The sequence below is a fragment of the Zonotrichia albicollis genome, chromosome 2 (genome assembly GCF_047830755.1).
Source record: "Zonotrichia albicollis isolate bZonAlb1 chromosome 2, bZonAlb1.hap1, whole genome shotgun sequence".
NCBI lineage: Eukaryota > Metazoa > Chordata > Aves > Passeriformes > Passerellidae > Zonotrichia > Zonotrichia albicollis.
Window position 1 is genome coordinate 117,674,536 of NC_133820.1, and position 23,592 is coordinate 117,698,127.

The following is a 23,592-nucleotide window of genomic DNA, read 5'->3' on the forward strand; positions in this document are numbered from 1 at the left end:
CATTGATTTTCCCTCTTAGAGGTCTATTATAAACTAATAAAATGTATAATGCAAATTTTCAGGCAAGTCCTCACATATTTTATTCCTCACAAAAATAAAATTTGAAAAAATCTGTAAGTAATGCTGTTAATAAAATGTATCTGTGGCTTTTGGGACAGCTCACAAAGTATGTTACACAGTGAAAGCGAATAACTATGAAAAATCAAGCGTGTTTTTTAAGGGTAAATGACAAAAACACTGAAAAAAAGACTGAACTGAACTACTACAATCTGAAATTCAATTCTTGAAATAATTATTGTTCTGTAAATGATGAATATTAATGATCCATTATTATTATTATAAATATGCTTTACATGTTTATATTTACTGATATTATGAAATGTAATGAATTCTATTTACACACTACAGTAGGTTGTTTTTTTTTTAATACTAAGGAATTACATTTATAAGAAACCAATAATAAACAGGTGTGACAATTATATTAACCAGTTTCATAAAGGTTTTTTAGAATTTGATACATGTTGAAATAGGCCATAATAATCAAATAAAGCAAGAAGTCAATTCGTCAACTTTACTCCTTACCGTTCACAATAACAATTATGTCCCGAAAGTCAATTTCTCCTCTTGCTTCCACTCTTCCTTCACATCTGTAAACTCCTTCATCACTTTTATTGATCTTGAGAATTTGGAGATTATTGTTTGCTAATATCGCAAATCGATCTAGAAAGAAAAATAAGAGATCAAGTGGCATAAATCAAATAAATCAAGATAACTTGAGGAACACTAACTTAAATTATTAATATTTACGTACTTTCTCTGTACAGTCCGAATACTCATTGACAAAATATTTGTACATTTAAAAAGAAAATGTAGGCTGAGAAGTTTGGGGTTTCTTCATTCCAAAGCACATTGAAATTCCTAGAATTCAATCTGGATTTTTCACCCATAATTTCCTATTACTCCAAGAAGTAACCAACTGTAGGTTAAATAAAAATTTATTGCAAAATGAGTAGAATACTCGTGAGCATTTGCACAGAATAAAAAAAGATTAAATGGAAAAAAAAAAGACTCAAAAATTAAATTGAGCAATTTTTAATAAAATAAGCAACAAAATGCTGTTTCCCTCTCCATCTAGACTAACTGTCTTTGCGCCCATTCTACAGTCCAATGTTTAATGATTTTCAGCTTGCTTGTCCTTCCCTCCTCATGTTCCTTTCTTCATTCACTCTTGGTCAATGATATATTTCACCACCTTCTAACACTTCTTCACAGAAATGGCAACAAAGACATAACCCCAAAAAAGAAAGCACTCTATCTTCTGCAAAGGCCAGCATAAACTGAAATTCAGTAGACATTTTGAGGAGCTGAAGGACACTGTAAAATCAGGCTCTGAAAGAAAACCACGTATACACTTTTCTGCACATGCAGCAGCAAAAATTATAATCTTCAGGAGTAAACTGGACCTGAACTTAATTTTTCCTCTCCCTTCTCTTTGAACTGGTTTATTGGGTTTACGTGTTGATCTGTTGGCCTCAAGGAACAGATATTTCCTTTGTAATCCATGGAAGATCCTATGCTACAGCAAATTCATAATGAACTACAACCCAGAGAAAGGATCCAGACTGGAAGTGTCACAGATTGACCACAGGCCCCATTCCCCATCTCCCTGCATTCCTTGGGGTGGGCAAGGTAGAGGACCCAGCAAGGAAAGAGTAAAGTCTGAGAAAAAGGAGAGCAGAGATATTGCTTTAATTTTGTCTTGTGTTTCACCTTTCAACACTATTTAACTTGCAATAAATTTAATTAATTTTCCCCTCTGTCAAACCCATTTTGCTAATGCCGGTGAGCGTTCTCCCTGGCTTAATCTCAACACACTTTTTGTCTCATTTTCTCCCATAATCTTGTTGTCTTTAGGGTTGTTGTTGTTTTTTTTTTTTTTTTTTTTTTTTTTTGCAACAATTTGGGGGGGATACAGAAGTGGCTTCTTTGAGAAGCTTCTAGAAGTTTCACCAAGTCCTAGGGAGCCACTGCCAGCAGGCCCTAAAAAGGACCTGCCCCTGGCTGAGCCTATCAGCAGCTCTGGGATAACTGATTTAAGAAAGGGAAAATTAATGTGTAACAGCAATTCTATCCAGGGTAGGAGTGAGAAGACTTGAGCAGAACCACCCTGCAGACACCCAGGTCAGTGAAGAAGGAGGAAGAGGAGGTGCCAGAGCAGAGATTCCCTGGCAGGCCATGGTGCACACCAGAGAGAGACAGCTGTGCCCCTGAAGCCCATCAGGTCCACAAGGGAGCAGAGATCCACCTGCAGCCCCTGGATCAGACCAGGTGGATGCCTGAAGGAGGCTGTGAGCCTGTGGGAAAGCTGTGCTGGAGCACGCTCCCTGTCAGGACCTGTGAACCCATGGAGAGAGGAACCAGTGCCATAGCAGGTTTTGTGCCAGGACTGGAATGCCCATACTGGAGTTGTTCCAGAAGAACTGCAGGCTGTTAGAAGGATTGCTGAAGTTCATGGATGTGTCTCCATGCTGGAGCAGAGGAAGAGTATGAAGAGTCCTCTCCTGAGGAAGAAGGAGCACCAGGTGACAGTGTTTGGAGTCATGTTTAGCACGAGAAGAGAGAAGGTATGAGGCAAAGGTGCAATTTAAGACTTCTATTTCTCACTATTCTATTCTGATTATGTTCATAATTATATTTTCCTCGAGTCAAATCTGTTTTGGCAATTGGCAAGTGATTTCTGCATGTCCTTATCTTGATCCATGAACCTTTTATTATATTCTCCCCCTCCTGTCCAGTTTCAGAGGAGGTGATTGAGCAGCTTTGGTGACAGCTGGTATCCAGCCAAGGTAAACCTCTTGAGGGGGGTGAGTGAGAGAAAGGTTGGGTGGGTGCCTGGGAGCTCACCAAGGTAAACCCACCAAAACTAGTCAATATTAACGCACTCTTCTGAGGACAATGACTTCCTGCAATTCACTGAATGTGGGTTTTGAAGAACATGAACTCCTGTTATTCAGCTGTTCTTGTTTTATTTTGCACCTTTCAATATCGGAGGATGATGAGATTTAGCATTTAACTTTTATTTTTAACTATCAAACAAATGACTTCTACTAGTAGCAAGAATTCTACCATAAAATGAAGTGAGAAATGAAAAAAAAAAAAAAAATCATGCTTCACCTGATAGAATTTTATAGGACATTAACATCATCAACATATTTACGCTAATTATGTCTGGTTTGTTAAAAGTCCAGCTTGAATATTAATGACATTTCATACATTACCAGAAACAAAATATATCTTCTCCTGTTCTGCTCCTACACAATGACCTATACAGAACCATGCCTCCAAATATTTTGAAATGGGGAGATCCAGTCCCTCTTTAAACCTTTAAGCATTGGTAAACCTCTTTTGGTAGGTTTTTTTGGGGTTTTTTTACCATAGACATGCGATGTGTGAGATAAACAGAAGGGCTGGAGGTGATCTCCATTTTTAAAAACAGTGAAAAAATGAGGGTTCATTTAGTATCAGGAAACAAAAACTAAATGTTGGCTGCATAGCTTTTCAAATTTCATTGTAGAAAAATGGATACAGCAGTAGATATTCCCAGAGTATACCAGAAGTTCACTGTGCCGTGGATATCTTGATAAAATTGTGCCCTTTGCTAAGCAGATTTGAGTTGGTGAATCTGGAAGTAACCGGGCATTACACTACTCCAGATCATCACTGCATTTTTGAGACTCAATTCCCTCAACACAACTTCAAACGCCTGATTTAGAACAGTCAATCGCATGACCTCCCCCTTCAGTCACATCACATGTTAAGTGGTGGGGCTGACAAGAAGGGCTTATGTCTTTCCCGTGCCATTCAACCCAATCTGGAGGAATTTTTGGCTCATGGTTTGTAAATGTTGCTGTATGTGTACCAGGCTTTGAGCCAGAATGTCCAATAAAATACTGGCTAATAGTAGGACATTACTGAAGAGCTGTTGACTAAAATATTGAAACCTAATCAAAACTTTCTTTCCCAATGGAGAGCAACCAAAGACTGAATCCACCAGTATCAACCAAGCTTTTTTTCCCCCCTAACAACTGTTCCACATTTGCTTATTTGACTTTATAAAGCCCCAAACAAACTCTTCATTTTCTTTTTGAAATAAAGAAAAACAATAATTTTTGAAAGAATAAGAATTTTAAACATGTATTGGTACTCTGAGTTTCATTACATGCAGAGAGAAAAACTGATGGGAAATTAGAAATACTGATTAATTGACAATGTTAGTTCAATTTCCAGAAAATGTAAAAAAGTCCTGTTTTGGCTAAGATGATTATTGAGACAGCACTGAAAAAAACGATTCAAAGTTTTTGTAGGGGGTAAATAGAAAAAATACTGTTTGCCTAGGTAATTGCCTCTCTAGAGACTTAGAACTTACATGTGGGGAAAGTGAGATTTATCTTAAGCCAAGCTTTATCAGGCCAGCCTCAGCAGATTACTTATATCCCAGTTACCTGTAACTCAGAGGATAACGATCAAACTCTCACAATGATGCAAAATACCTCTCCACCTGGAATTCTCTGAGCAACTGGGCAAGTACCCCAAAGTCAGGGCTGTATAAGGTCAGTATCACAGCTTGGTCTGCAGTGAAGTTCATCTCTGTGTGTTTTAAATGTTTTTGGCTCCTACAGACCAGGCACACCAGGACGAGATCCTGTGAGGGAGCTCCCAGAAATCTTTTGGGAATTTGGAAACTCATGCTGCACCTAGGCAAAATTCCCATTGGGAAAAAAGACACATGGGGCAAACCACTGTACACAGATTCTCTACAGATCACAGAACCTGGTAAAATTACATTTAGGCTGACGGGCTAATCAAAACCCCCCATTAAAATCCACCATAAAGTCCGCTAGGACTTTAAAAATACCTTTTTTTAAAATAATGTTTTAATATGAATTGGAATGTATAACTGAAAGAGTTACCAAAATACTAACTGTCAGCAATAGCTGTGACTTCCTCATTGCGATACAACCAGCTGACAATGGGAGCAGGTGAACTCGTAACACGGCACACAACTTCTGCATCTTCCCCCTGCCTGAACTCTTGTGGAGACACTATGTCCCGAAAAGTGAGCTTTTCTGGAAAGGAAAAAAATAAAAAAAGAAAACACAATACAGTAAGAGTCTTAACATAGCATTAAATTATATTCAATAACAAGATAAACACCACTATTAAAAATCTGCTTATTGTGACAGTAGAGAATTATTTCCATAACATAATTTTCCCACATAAGACTCCGATCATCCTGGACTCCGCCTGTAAAAATTACTGTACAATCCTTTTGTATTATGCAAAATGTTGTTCATTTATATACATTCTGCAGGTTTTATAAACATATTTTCATTGTTTTCAATGTTCCAGAACACAGTTTTTAAATTCTACATCTTAGAGGTTTATATATTCATGTTGATAGTTTATTTACTCTCTTGTGGGTTTTATTCCTCATTATTCTGTTATTGAATTAACACCTCATGTTTTTATTCTATTAATTCTTCCATAAAAACATTAAAATTTGGAAAATTCTCATGAGAAAAGTGGAATATTTGCATCACTGCAAAAAACAGCAGCTGAGTAAAATACAACATTAAAAGGCCGGTGAGAACCTATTAGGTCTATTATGACTATTAAGTCATAAGAAATTTTATCATTATTTTCAGGAATTAACAAGATTGTTTTAGGTCTGCTGAGGCTTTTAATTCTTCCAATCTCAAAGAAACAAATAATATTTGATTTTCCGCATGTGTCGAATAAATCCAGTAGGTTTAGAAGTCCAAGATGCTATTAATCCTTGATCTCATATAAGATACAATGCAGGTGACTAACATGCAAAAAGAAAAAAAAAAATCTGGAAGAATTCTTGCACACAGAATAAACAAATCAACCTATGTTCTCTCAGGTCAAAGATGGCCAATTAAATTTCAGAGTAAAATTTGGGGAGCTTTTTCCAGAGATGCAGCTTCATCTCTGTTTTTTGCGTAGATATGAGTACAGGCTCAAATAATCCACACACTTCCTCAGCAGAGGGAGAACAGTTTTATTGTTACATGTCTTATACATATTTGTATGAAGTCAGGAAAAAACCTCTCACAGACATCTGAGAGTCCTAAAAGCCAGGCCCTAAGACTACCAACAAGCAATCCTGTTTTTTTCTAACATCACAAATACAAATAAGGAAATTTTACATGTCTGTTCCCACAAACCTTAACATTACTTGTGTAGGTTTGTGGGTTTGTCTTACCTCAGAATTATTAAAATTAACACATGCAAATGCTTCTAAAGGTTTCTACTTTTCTCAGCATTCTGCTGATGGAGTAACTGACAGTTTTATGCATACAAATGAATTCCTGAAAAATCAAAATCCTTTGATTTGTGAGATTTCAAGCCACCAAGTAATCACTTCTAACTGGTATCACTCGTTTATTGGTTGTTTAATCAGAAGACTTTCTTTTTTTCATCTTCTTTTTTAATCTATGTCTTTTTGTTATCTGAGCTATCTGTATCTCTCAGAAGCAGTGCTTTACTGCTCTACTCTATACTTTTTGTCTCATTGTAGATCCTTCACATTTAAAAAAAACTGTTCTCCAATGAACTTAGATCCTAACTCATGTGATGGGCTGCTGGCATATGCCCCATCTTTCACCAACAAAGACCCTGCCTCACATCTTCACTGCTTGTTTAATGCACAGCTTTTCGGTACATTTGATTGATCTAAAGAATGTCACACAATGTAGTTATTCAGCACTGAGAAAAAAGCTACTCAAATCTCTCAGAGAATGTCATACAATAGAAGGCATTTATTTTTCAAATATACTCCTCAAATTGTTGCTTGCAATTGAAATTCATTTTGGTTACTTATCACACTGAGCTTCAATGGCTTATGTCAAAACTCATTCATAAGGCCAAGAATAGCAAAAGACAGAGATTAAAATAACAATTCAGTAAAAAATCTATTTTTTAAAGTCATATATTGCACTTCCTACACTTTTATTTATGCACATATTTGCAATATTTTGTAGTTTGTAAACTGTACACACACTTGTAATACGAATGATACTGATCTACTTTTTTCCTCCTATTTTCTAATTTCTTTGAGGGGCAGACAGTGAACCCTCATAAGATGGCATCCTAAAATACAGGAGAAAAGCAATCTACAGTAGTTATAAGTGGCCCTCCAATTAATTAAAATCTTTGTCTTAATGTCTACTTACTATGCAATTATTTGGAAGATTAAATTCAGAGCTTGGGATGATATTTTGAGAGGCTTTACTTTCTCTATGCGAGTGTCTTTTAAAAGAGTCTTTTATTTGTCAATTGATGGTATTTTACTTACGATAAATCTCCAAAACCACAGTAGCTTCTTGAGTTTGTCCTTTAGCATCTGTTGCTTGGCACCGGTATATGCCAGCATCTTCTATGTTTGCGTTGTAAATGGTGAGGCGTGAGCGGATGCCTTCCTTCTGAACAACCACCCTCTGACTGGAAACAATCTTCTCTCCCTGGGGGTTGTACCAATCTATAGTCTCAGGCTCACCAATGGCTGCAAACAAAAGCAAAACCGATGCAAATTTAGACATTTAGAAGGGACGTCGTGCAACGCGTATGCCTACCCAATGCACAGTCTGGGCAGTGTCAGGAATTGAAAATGAATTCAGGAAGAATTTTTTCATGGAAAGGGTTGTCAAGCACTGGCTACCCAGGAAGACGGTGGAATCACCCTGGAGGTGTTTGAGGGATGACTGGATATGGCACTCAGTGCCGTGCTCTAGTTGACAAGGTGGTGATCCGTCAAAACATAGACTTGAGAGTCTTGGAGGTCTTTTCCACTAAGTGATTCTGTGATTCTGCAATGTCAGCTAATTGCTAAATTATGCCAGTTGTAAGAAAGGCAGGACAAAACTGCAGGCAGATATACAATCTTTGAGACAGGGTAAATAGCAGCTAAAGGATCTCAAGAGAGGGAAAAAACCACAAAAAAGTATAAAGTCTTATAGGAAAGAAACAGGCTGACAGTGACTGTATTAACAGGTCAGGTCACCTGATAATCATATTGACAGTGTAGTCAGGCCATGTGTCACTGCCAATGGAAGATCTCAACTCAGCACCATCAAGGATCCATATCAATCAGCTAAAAATGCAAATTCTCATTCTCCTGACTGATTACTGCCTCACCGGAAAAAAAATCTCCTTGGATGTCTCATTAAGTTGGAGAGGATTTATTTCTTTCGTTTAAATAAGTGACAATTTTTGAACTACAAAAGCATCCTAACAGATATAAACTACTTGTACTGATACAGAGAATTCAAATTGATTCAGTGTGTGAAATGAAGAAATCCTAGGCTGGAAATGTGAAGCCAGTGAAGTCCTAGTATTTGTCACAGCTCTCACAAGTCAATGGGAATGTACAACAATATTTTAATTTAATATTGTGAAACAACTACTTACTACTAATATAATAAAATTTGAAAATTTAACACAAATTACATACCTACAAATAAAATTAATACATACCTGTGCATGTGAAGAACTTGGATTCACCCACACTGAGCTCAACTTTGCTAAGTGAAATTGTTACTTGAAGTAAAGCTGAAAAATATAAATTAGATTGCAAATTATATTTGGGAATTTATCAGTTTAAATCTTATATTGTCAGGTTTTTTATTACTTTCATTCTGTATATTGAAACTGTTCTACAAATATGAAATTATAACTAGACATTTTTATGTTTAGAGCAAAAGTAGATATTGAGATAGAGAAAACAATCTAAATAAGGATGCTACACGTTGACAGCCTTATGTCCCAAATCTGAGGACAAAATTACAGAAGAGGGGAAAAAAAAAGAAAATTTGATAGAAATATACATGAACATAAAACTAGAAATTAAATGAGAAAAAAGTGATTTTTAACACACAGAACAAGGGTAAATCATGCCTGACTAACTCCACCATCTACTAGGGTAAAATTATAAATTTTGTGTACAAGAGAAGAACAGTGGGTGGAAATTACCTTGACTCAGCCAAGGCTTTTGGCTTTCCCTCCCACAATAGTCTCATATTTGAGTGTATTGGATATAAAAAGCAAGGTTTTGTTAGTGGGGCTGGTTGCAGGGGAGGGAGTTCAGAGGTTGTGCTGTGACAGATACAGGCAGTTCCAGCTGGGTCATGATGGAGCCACTGCAGGACACAACTGAGAGGGCTGAAGGAGTTTGGAGCACCTCTTAGAACACCAGAGAGAGACACAAGAGGGCCAAAGCGATAAGAGGTGCTCCATGGCACAACTGGCAACACTCCAGGGCTCTGGCCAACGCACGAGCCCATGAGAGAGCAAACACATCCTGAAAGGACTGCGGATAACGCACAATAAAAAGGAGGAAATGAGTTAGGCAGAAGGAGCTGTGGAAGAAAAGAGTGAAAAGGAAGGAATGACAGAAAGGAATCACTGTGTCCTCAGTCCAGCTCCCTGTATTATCCATCACCTCACTGAATGGATTGTTACCTGCATGGGTGATGGTAATAAGGGGAGTGAAGGCCAGGAATGGGAGGGACTGGTGTCTGGAGTCTGGGAAAGAGGTAGAAAAGTGTTTTCCATAAGTCTCTATGGTTTTTTTAATGTGAAAAATTTTACCCACGAATATAACTTCAAAACTTGCTAAAACCCACAGCTATTCAGTTCTGTTTATAGGAAAAATTCAAGAAAAGCTGAGCACAGAAAAACTATCATCAAAGTACTATCCATACACATTTACTTATTATTAAGAGAAAATTGCAGTAAAATAGATTTGCTATTAACTTTTATGTAATTAGGATTAATAAGCAAGAATTAGATGTGAATTTTTTGTTCCAATAGTCATATCAAAAGCTACACAAAAAAAGGCAAAGAAAGCTGAAGATTACATCAGTATCAGTTTCCCAACCTAAACTTAACAGAACTGGGTATTTTCCACAAAAATTCCCCACAAACAAACAGAAAAATTTAAACATCAGATATCTGTAAAGCACATAACATTTTTCATGAGATTTCCTGAATTGTGAGTGCTTTTGCTAAGAAGATCATCATAATTGATTTTTTTTAGTGAATATTAATATTTTATATCCTCTTAACATAAGAGAAGAGCTAAGAATAAAAAAAAAAAAAAACCACAACAAAAAAACAAAACAGTAAAAAGCCATAAAGAAAATATCCTGCCTCAGGCAAAGGTAAATATCTGTGTGCACTCTGCTAAAATCAAAAATTCTCAGCCCATAAAGACAATCAGGAAGAGGGCAGGACTGCCTAGTCCAGAAAGAAGCTGAAAGGGACTGTAAAAATGTTGAATCTAGTACTATGGAGGAGGGAGTAGTGGAATTTCCAGTGCAACAGTGAGGAGCACAGTGAAGGCTCCTTTAGGACACACAAAGCCCTGACAGAGGAAGAGTTGGCTTGTTCTCATCTCTAGTCTTTACATCCATGGTACCAAAAGCAGAAGCAGAACTGGTGCGTAAGAAAGGAAACGAGTTCAACACAACGTTTAAATTTTGTTGTAATAAGAATCAAGGAGTAATCAATCATCCAGGAGGCTACCCCAAGCCTCATTTCTTTATTTACCTGTCAGGTAAAGCTTTACTACAGCCTCAAGACCTATAATGGCTGGTGGAAACCAAGGTACTAATCAATAAAGCCATGGGGGGAACTTGAAGAGCTTGGATATTTATTCCACGTCACATTCTACGTCACAATTTTTCTGATACCATATTCTTTTAAATAGCAGTCTTGTACATTTGCTCCAGAAATATATATGTTAGCAGTGAAATATATATGAAAAATATATTTCAGCAGGGTTGCTTCAAGGATAATTGCATTTCTTAATTCCAACAACTGATGTCAAACTATACAAATGCAATAGATTAGGTAATGCATGTCAGGTAGAAAGTAAGAGGTGGCATGATGAGAGGTGTAAAAGCAAGAGAATATTTTCCCTTCAAAAATTAAATAGATATTTGAGATTGCAACACAGCTTTGGCAGAGGTCTCAAATTCAATTAAATTTCTTAGCATGAGTGTAACTACATAAACTCTGTGGAGATTCTAGCTACATCTCTGAAACCAAAAGGAAATTTTTTTTTCTAGATATGGTACTTTAATACATATGGTACTTTAATATTCACAAAATAGAAAAATATAAAACCATCTGTCCCATTTTCCCAGCCTCGCCATTTTCCTAGCTCTGCTTGATGTAATTAAAAAGACATTGCTTCTTGCAACCTAGAAGTAAAAATATTGCTCAAGTTATTAATCTAGAAATCTCTGCTTTTTAGTAGTCAGGCAAATGAAGCTAGGAGAATACTCATTTGTTACTTAATGAAAGCAAAATATTGCAAAGAGACAACACATACAGAAAATGTCACTGTATTCTGAATCTGTCTCAAGGGCTACAGATAGTATAAGCTGTGATGAAGACGGCAGAAATGTAGTCACAACTCAAATTATTACTGTACTCTAACTAATGGATTGATAAAAAATGGAGTTCTTTGCATCAGGCTGTTGTGAATCTCTTTAATTACACAGCTGAATGTTTATTTTATCAGATCAGTGGAGATACTGTAAATATTTAGTAGAAGTGCTACCTATGTTAAACTAAGCCCAGAAATAAATAGTACCTCCTTGATAGATCTTGATAGATAGAAAAAGTACTTTCTCTTCCCATGTTTCCAAGAATATCACCTAACTACCTATTCAGAAAAAAAAAAAAAAAAAAAAAAAAGAGGAAAAAAGAAAAGATGTAAAAGATCTATTCAAGCAAAAGTCTGGGGAGTGTAATGCCAGTATAGTACAGCTGTTCTGGGAAAAAGTGAATTCGTTCGGGGCTTCCCTCAGTCTTTGGTACATGTCCAATTTCACAGCAAAATAAAAGAGCACTACTGGAACTAGGTGATACAACCAATCCCTTCCCTTTTGATCAGTCATTATAAAGGAATTATTATCATTTGTAATGCACTAAGAGGATTCTGCTGAATTATTCCTTAATGGTTTTAAAAATCACCAAGGAAGATAAGTAAGAACAGTAATGAGAGGTCCATTTGTACTGCTAAACATGGAGACAGATGACTGACATAGTCCTGACATAAGGACTAATATTTAGTAGACTAATTGATTTCAGTCCCATTAGCAGCAGTAGCCCTCGGGTTTCAAAACATCACAAATCTGCCATGGGTGTCTGTGCAGATGCAGCAGAAGTGAGGTGCCATCACTGAGAAATAACAAAAATTGCAGCAATAAGTCACTCACATGTGTACTTCTACTGTCCCTTAGCAATATATTACAACACGTCCAAAGTGTATACTATACAAATTTATATTTAAATATATAAATACAAAAAGTGTACAAGGTACTAAAAAGGTAAAGGAGAGGATATTTAAATAAAAATCTGAAAAAATATTGATTAAAGCTCTGCTTCAAGTAATAAACCCACCCAACATCTTCTTGCTAATTCCATTTCTTAAAAAAAAAAAAATCTCACCCCAGCACTGATAAAACTTGAAAAAATTCCTTTTGTCTGCATTGGAAAGACACCAACAACAAAACATATCGTATTCTGTTATAGTTTCCACAATATAAATTGCATACAGCATAAATGAACAGTTTCATGCTACATCAATACATCTGAAAAACTTTGAATTTACTTTTGAACCATTAGACCTCGCTCAGCTGTAGAGGGGTCTTCCTAAACCTGTTGGACTGCAAATTCTCTTCTCAAATGGGAAGGCAGTAAAAAGGAAAGGACGCAGGTCTGAAGACAAAACAAGGCACAACTTGGGATCAGCATGGAGCTAAGGGAAGCAGCGACAGTTACGGACACCCATTTGGATATCTTTGGAACTGGCTTCTAAGAAAAACAAGCAGACAGCAAGATTCAGCTGAGACGACTGTTTTCTTTGGGAAGGTCCAAATTCTGTTTAGTGTAGGTTCTCTGACGAAAACTACACCTTTCACTATTGGTGTTCTTTGAGTTCATTCAGTAAGCAAGCTTAGTTGCGTGATGTAGTTTTGTTTTCAGTAAATTATTTAACTTCTATTTAATATATGCTTAGAAAACTAGGCTTCATTATCCTTGGCATTAAGAAATTAATATGTTTTTAATAGGTATCAAATTCAATCCCAGGGCAACCACTCACCCAATTAATCTTTCTACCGTTTATTATGCAGAATTCAAAGAATATTATGTTCAAGTGCACTGATGCCCGATAAAAGTGAATGGGATTTGAGTGAAAATTGCACAACCCTTGAAGAAATTGATTCTCCCTTAAAATTCCAATAATTTATAATTTAAATATACTTTGAAACACTATTGAAAAAATACTTTGTGAGGTTTTTTTTTTTTTTTAATAATGTATTTTAGAGCCTTTTGGACCTCTAAGCTGATATGAGGAAACATAAACTAGTAAATATACAATAAACTTGTTAGGTATCAGACTGTTCAAGGAAATTTTCTTTTAGGGCAAATGTTAGTTATTTTTAAAAATATGAATATTTTAAACTTTCTCAACTACTTATTCAGCAAAGTAAGAAATTCAAATCCAAAAAATCATTACACAAGCCATAAAGTTACATTTCTATTAGTAAAAGTTTGATCTAAGTTATTTTCATGAGTAATCAAATAATTGGGAACAGTATACCACTTCCATTAAAAAACAATATAAAATACAGCTGAATTAAAGTTTATTTAAAGTTGCTTGCACCTTGCTTGAGAGGTGGAATGACCCAATGGAAACCATGTTTGGAGATATCATAATTCACCTAAGGTACTATTGGTTCTTTCACATAAACAAAGAAAACCCCAACACTTTAGACCTTTGAAGAGGGAATGGCATGTGGTCAAATATTAAACAAGAGATGACCATTATAGATCAAGACATAGCTATTAAAATTATCATCGTTAAACAGCAATCCCACAATGAAATCTTAGGAAAAAAATATAGACTTTTACCACATACTGAGACATCTCTCTTGTGAACTATCTATGGGGAAAAATCCTGTTATCCTGTCCTGAAAATGAAATGATGATGTTGTTGAGCTTGTAAAGTCTGTGAGACTTGTAGCATTTAAAACCACCTAATGCATTTGCAATCCCTTGGGAACAAAGAGAATGCTGAAGAATAATTTTTTTCTATGTGTGTGAGAACCTATAGTGAAAAATTAATCCAAACAGACTATTCTAATGCAATTCATTTAATGTTTAAATTTACTCATTTAAATGTACTTTTTGGGGTTCTTTTACATCTTTTGCAGTTTAATATAAACTACAAAAATTTCTTATTCATCCTTTCCTAATATCCCAATATCCTGTAAACAATGTAGTCCTAGTTTTTTCTTATGAATAAAGGTGGATTAACTGGCCTAATAGATCCTTCTTCCATTCAATTCCATTGAATGGAAGAAGGATCTATTAGGCCAGTTAATACTTGTCTGCAAGTTTTGTAAAATCATATGAAAGACAAACTGAACCTGCAAAGATCACAAACATAAATTTAAACCCTAAAGAGTTTGGTTATTTTCATTTTTCTAGTGGGCTGCCTCCTAATAAATCATAAAGCATCACTTCTCCATGGTATGACAGTACTGAGAGATGTTACACTCATAATTGCTTGGCAGAAAGTTTCACAATTAATTAAGTAGTTCAGTATAAATGAACTTCCCATTTTATCACATTAGCCTTTATTTGGATTTGTCAGTAGAAAATACAGTTCTGATTTAAAGTTCTAAAGTTTTATTTGAACTATTATGGATTCCTTCTTCAATTTCTGTCTTATAGATTACAGAGTGTTTTATTTTTAGTGAGACAAAACAGTCTTTGTGTCATCATGAATTCATTTCCTACATCTGTTGAAGCGTCATTTTCCCTGATGAGAGGAGCTGGAAGTCACACAAAGTTCAAACTGCCTTCTGGGCCAGAACAGATGTTGCAAGGGTGAAATGCACAATGAAAGAGCACCAACACAATCCAGTTTTGTGCAACAAAAACTGAATCATAGTCAGAAAATCCTCTGTTAAACATTCTTTTCTATGACACTTGCAACAGATGAAGTTAAACAGATAAGCCATTAATATCTGAGCAGAGACAGTAAACAAGTATGAACCAGTCTGCTTGCTACAATTCCATTCAAAAGACTAACCTCAAACAGAAGTTACTCACTACTGTTCCCCCAAAAGTCAATTAAAAACTGTTTAGAAAAAACCACATAAATATTTTAGGTGCTATTGAGATTTTCAGGTAGGTTGATAATGGGAGCTCAGTTCTTCAAAACTAAAAAGATGGGTAATTGGGTAAAATTGGATAAATTTTTATATATAGATTTACAAGCCCAAATATATTTAGATATATTTTTAAAAATACCTAAAGAATATTTATGAATATTTAATATTCCTTGTCATGGCTTACAAACTTATAAAAAATCAAGATTAATAGACAGAGAAATGAAAAAAATCAATATGATTTATTCACTTAGAATCTGTGTAAGTGAAAGGCACAATAAACATTGGAGGAGTTTAGCTATAAAGTGTTAGGCATGACATGATGAATATCTTTAATTCTATTTAAATTATTCTAGCTAAATTCAGTAGAGCTTTTTATTATGCATGGGAAGAACAGTGAAGTTTAAAATTCATTTTTTAACAGAATATTAAGATATTTTAGCTGTAGAGGAACATACTGGGGAGCCTTTATCATGTATTGGTCTGATACACATATAGATACATATGTGGAGAAAAAAATTATGTAGAATGTGATGATTAAAGTACTATAGAATTCTGTTTATCAAAGATGAACGTCACCTCTGCTGCTCAACCTGATTTTTTTTGAAGCAATAAACAGAAAGAAAAAAATATTTGATGAGCAAATGAATATTAGGGAACATGCTTGCAAACTGAAAATTATTAAGTTGGGGAATTCCTAATTTCAAAATATTTCCTACACACAAGGTTAATCTTATCAAAACCAAGTGCCTCAATAAAGATACGCCTGAAAAATAAGGACCTGAATCTTCAAAATAACAGTTTTTTAGCAATAGTAACCTAGATATGTAGAATAAGTGGGAGGTTGGGCATGTGCATTGTGGGTAGAGTTTATTATTTTTTTAATAATCAATTTCTTTTCCCAAGCAAAAAGCTGTAAGAAAAGAGGCAAGGGCCTCAAGTTGCACCATGGGAGGTTTTGATTAGACAGTAAAAAAAAAAAAAAATTCCTCACTGAAAGGGTTGTTAAGCACAGAAAAACACTGCACAGGGAAACAGTGGGGTCACCATCCCTGGAGGTATTGAAAAGATGTGGAGCTGCAGAGGTAAGGGACATGGCTTAGTGATGGGCTTGGCAGTCTTCAGTTAAAGTGGTTGGACTCCATGATCTTACAGATCTTTTCCAACCTAAATGTTCTATGGTGTTTTGTTTTGGGTCTGGGTTTTTTGGTCGTTTTTTTTTTATTCTGTTTTCTTTTTTTAATCTAGTTTAAACTGGATTTCATATAATTTCCAAAAGACAAGTGGTAGAACGCAGTAACAAAAATACAGGAATCTCTCTAAATATAGTAAAACACTTTTTTACTTGATGGTCAAGCACAGGAGCTGGTTGCCTACAGAGGCTGTTGGTTCTCCATCCTTGGAGATTCTAAAAACCTGGCTGGGCACAGCCCTCAGGAATCTGTTGCTGAGCAATCCCTTGCTCTGAGAAGGGATTGGGACCAGGAGATTTTTTCTGCCTTTCTGCCTCCACTGGTCTATGTATGTCTGTGATCTTCAGAACATGAAAATATAACTTGTTTCTCCTTGCTCCACTGGGCAGCCTTTCATTATAGAACAGTAAATCAGACACAGTACAGAGAAAAAAAAATTACCTAAGGGTCACATTTGTCAAAACCTGCAAACTTGAAGGTAAAGCCACAAACCTTAGAAATGTTTCTGAAAAGAAGCACTCATGCCAAAAGAGTGCCTCATATTTCCCCATTATATTCCATTTTGGTTTTTCTGAGAAAGAAACTTTTTAAAAATGCATTTTTTCATTGTTGCTGGGTATTCAGCACAAGTTTGACAATGTGCCAAGACTGTAATTGAACATGGACACCCTAGTTGAAAGGTACATATGGGCTGCCCGGGGACCAGTAGCAGAAAACATGATACTGAGAAAAGAAAAGAAAAAAAAAAAAAAACAAAAAAACAAACCCCAAACAATCAAGCAAAATCACTGCTAAAATTCCTCCTTCAAAATCAGCTAAAAGCCCAATTGGTCCTTCAAATTGCAGAGGGGTATTGGATTGAGCCAGCATTCATCTAACTACTTGGCATTTATAACGTAAATCCAAAGAACATGCTTCTCAAACTTCAGGCCAAAAGCTCTCTGCAAAGTTTCTGTTGAATGTTAAACACATTAACCCTCCCAAAATAACTAATTCAACAATAACTAATAGAAGTAATACAGCATAAATGTGTCTTAAAAGGAGCCAAGAGTCATTCTTAAGTAATACATAATCCATTCTCACAAAAATGTCTGCTTCAAGCACGTTCTACAAAGGAGATGTGTGATATCTGTTTTTAATGTAATGTATATATTAAGGGATTTCTCTGGGAAAAAAAGAAAATGGAGTTGCTTAAAAATAGTACTGTAATAAAGACAGGGCAAGAAATCATGTCGTATAATTATGGAATCAACATATCCTGATTGATTTCAAAACAAGAGATCTTTGCAACTAAAGATGCAATGACTCATTTTTCCTCAGTTTTCACTAGAAAAATTCTACAATTAGCCTTAGAGTTCAGAAGTTATTAGGTGAGATTGCAAAAAACAAGAAGAAGTTGTCCAGGTACAGGAGCCATTGCAATTGCAGAGTAACTGTTGCTAAAATACAGTAGTCTCTATGAAATGTACACATAGGTAACAAGTTAAATCAGAAAAATATGTAACCTAGATTCAGCACAGAAAGAGCAGTATTTAGGCCAGGGCATTTTCAATAAAACACTGACTAATCAATGTCTCTGTAGCTAAAAAGAGAGGACTTTAACTCTGATTGAAAGAATTGTGAAACAAACAACTCTATTGGCCTACCTCACAGGTTTGTCTTTTTTCCTGTAAAAAAGATGACACATGCAAAAATTACTTGTTTCTGAGAAAGGAATTTTCTAAAAAAAAATGCCTCAAAGGTTACAGTCTCTGTCAGGAGTTGTCTTTACTGTAAATGTAACAGTTCATTACATTTCTTGGAAGAGCATATTGAAATCAGAATATCAATTTCAACACTACACAAGCTCACATTTTTAATTGTAGGAGTTCACAGAGGTTATGGAAATGCGACCCGAGGATGGCTGTTTGACATCTGAAGAAAATGAACTAGTGGCTGTTGAGGAGAGACATCATCAGGGCATGGAGAAACAGCTACAAGGACTTCCTGCTGCCAGACATCTAAGCAGTGTCTAAATTCAGCTTTATGAATGTGCAGAATTCCTTTTGGAAACAGTCACTTTGTCTACATGGTCCTTTTAAAAGGTGGGTAGTTCTTGAGACATTCCAAATTGGCTGGAGTATGAATTTATGGACTCATTTTTTCACCCAGTGAAGTTTACTTTGAGACATGTTTTTTATTTTCTCTTCTTTCTATTGCATCCTTGAAAAAATTGAACCTGCATTTTGAAATACAAGGGTCCACAATCCAGCACTCAAGTTTTCCATTATTACTAATCCAAACTCAAAAATATTATCAGCTTGGGGTGATCCTTAAACCAGAAATATTACCCACATCAGCTATGTCTTTACAAAAATTTTGTTTAAAAGTGAGGGGTAAGCATAGAATTACACATTTTGATAAATGTCCTCTCTACTGCCTTTCTTTTTCTTTACTTCGTGCTTCTGGAACTTACAAATAAAGCAATTAAAAAATAGAGTGCATAACTTAGACAATCTTATTCAAAAACACCTTGAAATAGAATTAGTTGTATAAATATATTTTATCTTTCATAAAAACCTTTTTAAAATATTACCATTTTCTAAGGAACTCAAACATAAAATTATTGTTGCATGAATTTTTAATCTTTCATAGTTTAAAATAGAATAATGTTAAGTCAGTGATGTGTTTGTTCTTGTTATATTCCCTGCTGAAAACCCATTTAAACAAATTTTAGGAACTCATAAATCACATAAATAATGCTAAAAATGCCCAAGGACAGAAAGATATTTAACATTCAATAAAATTGAAAATATTTTACAAAAATATTCCTTCAGCACAAAGTATTACTCTGAATGGTCAAAACCTGAAGAAATATGAAATTTGGTTGTATAAATGTCTGATTAAAAAGGGCTTAGGCATCATTATTACAGAAGTGTGGCTGTTGAGGATATCAGAGCTGGTGTGTGCAGAATGTGCTTGTGTTTACAGGTGCCAACATCACAGTCCATTGCAAAGGTGACAGACTTTTATGCACACAACTTCAATAATTAGGAGTGCTCCCAATCCACTTTCAGCAAACAGCTTAGCACTGCATGAAGCATGTTTAATTTTTCAAGAACTTTTTGAGCAGCCTTAGCAATACATTAAAAAGATAGTTATATTAAATTATATTAAAGAAAGGATAATCTATCCACGGAAATGATTCAATTAGCTTACAGGTAACTATTATTATTCAGCACAAAGCTGGTCATTTAAATCAACTCCCAGGCTAAATTTGGGATGGGTTAATTGAACTATGAAGTTTGACATTTTTTTTTATATCTCTGAAAAAGAGACATAAAATCATAGAATTATTTAGGATGGAGGTGACCTCTAAACGTTATATTACCCAGTCTTCAGCTCATAGCAAGAATTACCTCCAAACTTATATTAGATACTTTGGTCAAACAAAAAAAAAATTCTCTTTCACATCTGAGTTCATTTAGAACTTTAGATTAGAAGCTGAAACGATTAGAGGTGAAATTCTAAAGACTTAAAGACTTTCCCTCATTTTAAAGGTTTTCCCTCATTATATCAATTGATTTAGAGCTCGCTGAAAGCATGTAATCATTAGCTAGAATAAAATTTAATTTAGTTGTAAATTTATGGCATAAAAAGAAGTAATTTAGAAAAAAAATTAAATTATATAAAAGATAATTTTTAAATTTATTTTAAATATGTTTAACAGCAAAATAATTATTTGTGGTGGCATCTGGGCAGGTACTTTGAATTCTTATCCAATTTTCTAGTCAATACTGAGGAGGGCATAACTTTGTAGCTTTGTGTCAAATTTTGGGCCCCTGGTTCAAGAGGTAGAATCTGGAAATGTCCAGAAAATGGCTAAGATCTTAGAGAAAATGTCTCATGAAAAAAATTATGTCAGAAACTGGCTTGTTTATTTTGGGAAATAGAAGGCAGAGTACCAAGCTATTAACTGCCTACAACTTATTTAAGCAGAGTCAAAAAATATTTCAGAGCCAAACTCTTTTCAGGATGAATGTCATTGGACAACTCAAGGCCGTGATCCAGAGGAATGTTTGTAATGTAATGTGTCACTCTTACTGTAAAGAGGAGATTGGAAGAGATGGGCCCCAAAGATGCTCTCAAATGAAAGTCCTATCATCTTTTGGTTCTAAGAGGAAACATCATGAACATTAGGGGACAGGAAAATAAATTAAATTACTTGTTCCCTGTCACAGTAAGGAATGGGCACAAAAATCCAGTTAAAAATCTGAAGAAACAATAGCTCAGAGAAAACCTCTCATGAGAAACAGAAAAAAGAAACAAACTGATTTAACAAGTTAATCAAATCTGAATTATCTCTGAGAAAATAGGAATAGTCTATCACATCCAAATACACCAAAAAGCTTATGCTAAGCTACAACTGTTGTGTACAGGCATGCTATAGCTAAGAAAAAAAAAAAAAGTAGTTTTATTTAATGTTTGTAAAGTACCATAGAGGTAGTGTCTGTATAAGACAGTTCACCAAAAGGAACCAAGTTTGCAATTTTAGTATCATGAATTAAAAACAACAGATGGAGCCCTACTCATCGGAGTACCCTCACTGACTGACCTCAGGCAGCTTAGTCCTGGCCAAGGAGAACAAGGACAGCATTTGAAGGATATTTTTCCTATAAAACTATTGTGAATAAGAGGCCACATCTTTAGATGATGCAAATAAGTATTTTAACATTAATGAGAAACCTCCTTGGAAATTACATAATAAATATTTAAAACGCAAACAAGAAGATTGAATTTCTAATTATGCTGTTTCCCTGTTGTCATAAAAATAACTAGTTTGAGTGCAAGCCACATCATAAAGCTTTTGATCTTTGGATAAATGTCACCAACATTTCTTTCACATAAAATACTCCATTACAGCAAAGAAAGGTTTTATTTCATTTGAGGATTTTCTTCAATACATGTGTGGTCTTTCAAAATCTATGGAATCAAAAAGGAACCACCAAACTTAAGAGTTTGATCTGCCACTGAAACTTAATGTTGGAAAATACAAGTCCTACTGTTAAGTATCCATTCCTGTAATATTCAAAGTCTAAAACTGACTTTATTTGGCAGCTAGTTGAAAGTTACTTCATTCATTATTCCTTATGATCTTGAAAATTAGATTCTAGATGTCTAAAAATTATATTCAAGATACCTGTGTGTGTTTGGGTATGAAAAATATACTTTTTTTACCAAATAATATTTGAATGTTTATTTAGAGATTCAGTACCTTTAAACTACAGGATAGAGAGAAGTTTTAAAAATGCATTAGACCTGATAAAAGATAGATCTTACTTGACTTTGGAAAGCAATTTAGATGCCTAATAAATTGCTTCATCAACTTTTTTAGCTATTGAAGTATTACTGCTGTCTTTAAAATTAGCAATTAACTACGATAATACTTCATTTAGGAAAACAGAACAGCAACCCAGGAAACAGACACCACAAAACATAAAAGAAATTGGTTGCAACATTTTGCTGCTGTTTAACTGAAATTTCAACAGAAATTTCACAGAAAGTACTCAACATGAAGTTTGTTTGTTAAATGCCAGCGTAAGTAAAATTTAGCAGAATTCTTCCCTATATTTTAAGCACAATTTCTGCTGATGTGCCTTTGATACACACAGCTAAGATACCACTAAAATTGGGAACTGCTAAATGATTAAATCTGCTACAATATCACAGAGTCACAGAATGGCCTGTGCTGGAATGTGCCATAAAGATCCCCTAGTTACAACTCCCCTGCCATGGGAGGGACACCTTCCACTAGACCAGGTTGCCCAAAGCCCCATCCAAGGTGGCCTTGATATAAATTTTGGAATTATCATCCTGATTCTGGTCTTATGATTAAGTGATTCCTCCTTGGTTCTCATTTTAACAGCATCATTTATATTGTGTGGGAATACTCCCACCAGTTTAGATATTGAATTGCACACAGATAAGTGTCTATCAGAAAAAAAGCCAATCATCTCTGTGTTTTAAGAAATGGATGACTTGGCCCCACGTGTGAGGATGTTAATTACAATTATTAAAATATATTTTTCAATGTTGCAAATGCTTTTCATCAAAGGATCCAGAAGTTGTGCTAGAAATTACATAAACCATGGACACGATAGGCCTTGAAGATGATGTAGAATCAAGAAAATTTCAAGCTTCTCAACAACTACATTTTCAGTTTAGTTTTGGCCAAACAGAGCAGCCCAATGGAAAACCTTTTAGCTTTTGTTGCAAACATCTTCACTGAAGAAATATACTTGAAAAGAGATAAATGTTTGCAAAGTTTTATGCGACTTTTGTGGAAAGAAGATGAAACCTCAAAACTTAAATATTAAATATAGGCAAAGACTTGACAATATTATCACTAGGTATTGGAAGTATTATGGATCACAAAAAAACACTTAAAAATCTAGTTAATCTATCTGAAATGACTAACTGTCTATTGAGGTATTATAAAAAACTTAAAGTATTGCTGTTAACACAGTTAAAGTATTCTCTGTCACTTGTGCAAAAAAGTCAGAGCAGCCTCATGAGACCTGTCTGGATTATAAAAACTTATAAAGTCTCTGGCATATTCTTTCTGTTTCAAAAAATTAAAAGTTCAAGGAAATGCTTATAAATAAGTGACACTGCCAGAGATCATAGGAAATCAGACTGGCTTTTAAAGCTCTTTTTTTTAACCCTTAAGCTCTTTGATCTTTAAATGCTATTGTATGGGTACTAGCAAGTTCACATCTTTAATTATCTTGATTTAGGAAACTAATTTTCTCTCAAAGGATTAATTTGAAAAACCTTCTAATTGAGAACCAACAGGGTTGCAATTACTATGAAATTAGTCAGACAAATGTATAAACAATCTAATGTACCAGACCATCCTAAGTTTGTAAAAATCAACCCTTTCATGTCACTATATACATATTTATTAAGGCCATAATCCTGCCATAATCCCCAATTAAATCTTTTATGGGTCAAGTTACAGCTGGCTTAGAGATTCTTAGTACTTTCTGCATTTCAGGCCCAAGTAAACTCTAAATTTCAGACTAAAAACCATATAACAGGTCAGGTCAAGTCAGAATTCTGGAGGAAATTGCACTTTGTTGATTTTT

General features: G+C 34.9%; 1 protein-coding gene across 2 annotated transcripts in view; it reads right to left on the reverse strand.

Annotated features, from left to right (window-relative positions):
- The window catches only part of NCAM2 (neural cell adhesion molecule 2), a 268,868-nt gene that overhangs the window by 122,641 nt on the left and 122,635 nt on the right, over nt 1–23,592 (reverse strand). For both annotated transcript variants that reach the window (XM_074536167.1, XM_074536168.1), the window contains exons 2-5: nt 8,557–8,631; nt 7,379–7,585; nt 4,983–5,126; nt 583–720 (exon numbers count right to left, since the gene is read on the reverse strand). In XM_074536167.1, coding sequence (XP_074392268.1) covers nt 583–720; nt 4,983–5,126; nt 7,379–7,585; nt 8,557–8,631 — 564 coding nt within the window. The remainder of the gene's footprint in view (nt 1–582; nt 721–4,982; nt 5,127–7,378; nt 7,586–8,556; nt 8,632–23,592) is intronic.